Below are 5,449 nucleotides of genomic sequence, written 5' to 3'. Positions count from 1 at the left end.
GTGCCGCCCGGACGCTCTGACGTGTCCGCGCCGCGGCCCGGCCGGGACGGGACGGCGGGGGACGAGGGGCGGCAGGGAGTGAGCGCCGGCAGCACAGCGCCGGGCAGCGCCCCGATATGTTCAACGTGGAGAGCCTGGAGCGGGCCGAGCTGGGCGAGAGCCTCCTCACTTGGGTGAGTGCCCGACGCGCCCGAGCCTTGGGCCGCGGCTCCGGCCCCGGCCTCGACCGCCGCTTTCCTCCGCCGGCCGCGCCCCGGCCCGAGCGCTGCGGCCCCGCCTCCGTGCTCTGCCCCCGCACCGCGGTAACAAAGGAGCCGGCGCCCCGCAGTGCCGCCACCGGCACGGCGGAGGGAGCGGGGCCTGCGGCTGGCAGGTGCCCGGCTCCGTGCAGAGGAGCTCGGTGCGGAGCCCGACCCGCCCGCCCGGCCTACGGCTTTCTGTCCGCTTTTCTTCCCATATGCCTAAGCGATGCTTTAGCCCTAGTCACAGAAATTTGGGAGGTAACGAAATCCGAATTCTCTATAACGGACTTATCCTAAGGATTACCTTTTTCCGTGTGATTGTAAGGGATGTTGGCAGCTGCACGGAGTGTGGTTGTAGCACACCTACGATGCTGTATTTCTGTGGTTGGGAAGCAGTGGGGTCAGCGGGTTTCCTCCCTACACTGTCATGAGAATACCCTCTGTGTGAAGCTGTTAAAGGCGATGGTTGGAATCTGCCTTCTGTTTAGACTGTGTAGGGTCAGAGCTGAATGTGGCTATGATGGTGACAGGTTACTTGGGAAACAATAGGTTATGTTTCTCTAAAATTAAAGGAGCAGAGCAATGGAAGTACAGCTGTTAGAAGTGAGCAGGTGGCCTGGAAATGGCAGGAGGCTGAGGATTTGAGGAAGGGTGTATATGCAATACCTGGCTGCACCGATTGCTGCGGTCAGAGGTATCTCAGTTTTGGTTTCCTTCCTTTGCATCCTTGCCAGTCTTTGTAGCGGCAAGTTTTTGCAGCGGTTGGTCACGTCCTGCTTTTGGCTCCCCTTGCTCTCTTTCTCAGATGCTGGGAATGGAAGTCGTCTTGCTGGTAGGATTTAAGGAAGTAGACATGTGCGAGTCCCGGCAGAGAAGGACTCAGCACCAGGAGGATGAGGAAGGCCTTTTGGGGTCATGGGGGAAGATCTGTTCACATGTGTTGCCAGCATCTGTTTTCACTTGAGCTGTTGGATACACGCTTCTGGTTCTCTGTGGTCATAAAGCAGCCATGCCTCTGAGAAAAGCATAAGCTTAGATGCACACCTAGCAGGTGCCCACATTCCCAATGCCTTTGTAACTCCCCATACTTCCAGGTAACCAGCAGATGAGATCTTTACTTCTAAGAATGAGGCTGCTGTACCTAAACATGTGAGCTGCTGCAGGATTTTCTGTCAAATAGATTGGATTTTCTCTTGTTGGTCTACTAGGAGTAATGTGGAACGTTGGTCTTTCCCATTACCAAGTCATAGGCTGGCAAAATAGACTTGAGAAAATGCCAGCAAGAGAGAAGACAGAACATAGAGGAATAAGGCATTGGCTGCTTTCCTCCTCCCTACAATAATTCTTTCTACAGTCAAACATGATGTAAACACGTGTTTTTTGAAGGCCTGCCTTGTCAACACTTTCATGGGTTCAGATCCAGTGGAGGCTGGGTTACTCTTGATATAAATTAGAGTTCTTGTCTGCAAAGAGCAGGACAGCTGGGTATTTAACCCATCAGGCCGCTGAGCATCATAGAGATGTGTGTTCACTCCCTGCTAATGTGATGGGAAAGACAATCAGAAAAAAAACAACAATAAAACACAACTCATGAATTGATGTAAAGACCATTAAATGAGATAGAAAAGGAAGGAAAAATAATTTAACTGTGATGGAAGAATATACAGAAGAATGATGCACAATGCAGTTGCTCACCACTTGCCAACCAGGGTCACTCAGCCTGAGCAGTGGCTGCCCCTCAACCAACTCCTCTTGGTTTTATTGTTCAGCACAACACCATGTATTATGGGACATCCCTTTGGCCAGGGTGGGGCAGCTGTTCTGGTGGTGTTCCCTCCCAGCTCCTTGTTGCCCCCCTCCCAACCTCCTCGCTGGAGAGAAGCTGAAGTGTCCTTGACATAGTGTAAGCTCTGCTGTGCAGCAGCTCGAGTGTTGGTTGCTATTGACATTATTCTCATCTTAAATTTGGAGTACACTGTGTCCCAGACAAAGCTGGGACAGAAGTCTGCTGCACATCAGTAAAGCTAATGTTGATTTGTCTTGGATTATTCTAAAAACCAGTAGAACCAGCTAGCAATTTTTTCTTTGCTGTGTTTGAGGTTGCCAGTTAGCAATTCAGTTGTCTCAATCACCAAACTTCATTATTAACATAGAAAATTTTCAATTTCTTTAAAATGTTAAGCCATTTGTGGGGATTAGTAACTGTATAATAGCACTCAGTCATGTGGTCACGACATACTTGAGCAGTAGTTTGCATTTACGATCTTTGGCCATTAAACTGTGTACCTGTCCAGTGGAGTCTGTAGTAATGGTTTGTGCAGATCCCTTTATGTTTCCAACCTTTCCATCCCATTGAGCTAACCAAAAAGTCAGCTACTTATTTTTTGGTGAGCAGAAATATTAGTACATCCTTATGTTAAAAACATTAAAATTAGTGAATTTTCTGACTGAATAAATGCATGGGGTTTTGCATTATTTTTACTATTTCATTATTTCTGTGAGACTCTAGATTTGAAGCTGTCTCAGTTAAAAAAAAAAAAAAAAAAAAAAAACACCAACAACAACATAAAAAAAAAAAGTGAAGAAGAAAGGTGGCCTTAGTTTCTTCCAAAATATGGAACTTAAAAAAAAAAAAAAAAATTGTAGTAAAATTTTTTTTTAGTCCTCAGTGAAACTAGTTGTATGAACAAGTTGTTTGTTTGTTTGTTTGTTTGTTTTGCTTGGCTTTTCTCCCAAGTCCTATGATGATTCTCAGGAAACTGCTCATTTAGAAGGGAAAACAGAGTTGTCTTAATTACAGTTTGTGCATACCTCAGGTAGCCACTCTCTTCCATTGTGCCAGAGAAGGTGGCTGTTGTTAAGAACTGGTTTAACCTCCCCGATTGCTTGCTTCGCATTCATGCAGAGGTACTTGAACAGGTTTGTCTATGTTTTAAGTAGAGCAGATAAGGCTTTCCACAGATCTGAGAACTTGTTCAGCCAACACTACTGTTTGGTGGCTTAGGCACAGGTGAGCTGAAACTGCTCCTCCCTCTGCCAACTCATGATTTTAATAACTGAAAGTGTCCCTCAAGTCTTCCCCCATGCATGGCTGAGGTTCCTTGTCTGGTATCTTTAAGCTAGAACAAACTGCTTACCTGTGAATATGTTTTGTTCTTCACTATTTCACCCCCCCTCCTTTTACCTCTCCAAGAGCTTTGTGGTGCGGGTTCCTGAATAATTTTTGTGTGGGATGTTAAGCTGAGAGAGCTTTTGCTTCCTTTCATTTCAGCAGGTGATCATGATGATCTTCTGAGGCAGCCAGTGTAGAGTACCTAGAGTGAAGATGAGTGAAGGACTGGAGCCCCACTACTGACGTCTCAAAGCTGATATTTATACTTGAGTAGTGTTTGCAGGCTGCTGTAATTGCAGAACTGTTACCCTACCAAAAATCTCCCAGAAGCCTCTCCTGAGACTATTCTAGGCACTGTGGTATAGTTATCCATGCAGTACTACAGCCAACGCTGTTTAGAAAAACATGGCAGCGTGGTAAGCCTGCAATGAGTTTAAGATTGTTTCAGCATATCTAACACAAATTCACAACATTTTTTTTTCTCTTTAAAACTTGTGACTAGTTCACAGATGACTGTGTGGATTGTTTTGCTTTGTATTCAGTGCTAGGAATGCTTTTCACTCAGATGCATCACTGAGTCATGTCTTGAAACATGGAGAGTTGTCAAATATGTGTGTGGCAGTTGCAATGTAATGTGCCAGTATCTGAAATCATTGTGGTGTCTATGGGCTTTCTGGCATGTAATTTGATAAGTTTTCTTTTTTAACGTGGAAATAAGGTCTGATATTGGAAAGACTGCTTAGCTTTGGTGTAAAAACAGCACAGTTCCTCAAAGAGATCATTGCTATGAAGTTTTTTCCTTCATGTTGGTAGGTAACTTATTTTGCCATATGTTGCCTTCACCAAGTTGTCTGCTTGCTGTCTTGCCTGCTTTTGCTTTCTCTTCCAACCCTCGAGACCAAATATAGTTTTCCTGGTAAACATGTTAAAGCCTTATGATAACTGTGAATTTTGTAAATGCTGTACACTGTTCTGGCTTTCTCCAGTTGAAAAACATGTCTGGCCATTTATGTGGTGTCAATTCTCTGATCTTTCTCTGTTTTGGCTGGACAGTCTTCTCAGTACTGTGTATCTGTCTCCTGTGTGGTGCCTTATCTCCAGCTGGAAGCGTTTGCTTGTGCTAGTCTGAAAACTAGAGACTTTGTGAGCAAGTGCTGAAATAGAGATTTTTACTCTTCAAGAAGTCTGCTTGTAAACATTATTTGGGCTCCTCTTACAGAGAGGACCAGTGCTTCCAGAATTTGCTAGTAAAAATGTGTTTTCCATTCCTGTCCAATTGTCTCCTTTTTGAACTACGGTGTTCTTAATCCTTGTTCATTTGTGCTTTTAAGAACTCATCTGATTTCTTGTGGATGCAAAGATTGAAACTAGTTAAGCTTGTTTGAACTCTTTCAATCCTTAATCGCTGACCACAAAGTTTTAGGGTTTCATTTCCTTCTGATGATACTGTTGCATCAGCAATTCTTACCTGTTGAAGCAAAATCATCAAATTTCGGTAGTGACTGCTTGTACAGGTGATGACGGCAGATGAAGAAAGTCATTTGAATATTGTTTGGAGAGAAGAAAACACAGAGCTTGCCAGCATTTATGGAGCATAGGTGAAGGTGTCTGGCTCAGCTGCATCTGCTGCAACAGACCAGTAGATTAAGCCTTTGTTATTTTTAGTGGCCTCTAAGCAGGATGGCAGAGTTTGCTGTTCCACTCTTTTAGGCATAGTTATCTGAAAGGCTGATATTCTGAGCATCTCATGACTGTTTGGAGAGTTGGGGTATCTCATACCATTATTTGACAATAGAGATTTTTAATGTGTTGTTGGAGGATAAAACAGAGGCAGAACTTCTCTTAAAGTCTGTGAACAAGTGATTCAAGAATGATAATATACAAATAGAGTGATTAAAGATAATAAGGTGCATTTTATATGTATTCCTCATCTTTCCCCCTTTTTTATATTACAAATGTGTCGACACTGGGAAAAGGATGAGAACAGGATTTGTTAGTTTGGACAATACTCTTCATGTTTGCTTTTTTATTCTTTGTTAGTTTTTAGTATGTCATGGCCTTGTCCCAAATTTTTCTTTTTTTTTTTTTTTTTTTT

The 5,449-nt window shown here is 44.0% G+C and overlaps 1 protein-coding gene across 2 annotated transcripts in view; it reads left to right on the top strand.

Annotated features, from left to right (window-relative positions):
* Positions 1-36: 36 nt before the first annotated feature.
* The window catches only part of HOOK3 (hook microtubule tethering protein 3), an 81,855-nt gene continuing 76,442 nt past the window's right edge, over positions 37-5,449 (top strand). For both annotated transcript variants that reach the window (XM_085213803.1, XM_085213804.1), the window contains exon 1: positions 37-173. In XM_085213803.1, coding sequence (XP_085069929.1) covers positions 117-173 — 57 coding nt within the window. In that variant the 5' untranslated portion in view covers positions 37-116. The remainder of the gene's footprint in view (positions 174-5,449) is intronic.

The sequence above is a fragment of the Meleagris gallopavo genome, chromosome Z (genome assembly GCF_905368555.1).
Source record: "Meleagris gallopavo chromosome Z, MGAL_WU_HG_1.1, whole genome shotgun sequence".
NCBI lineage: Eukaryota > Metazoa > Chordata > Aves > Galliformes > Phasianidae > Meleagris > Meleagris gallopavo.
This window is presented reverse-complemented; position numbering and strand designations above follow the sequence as displayed.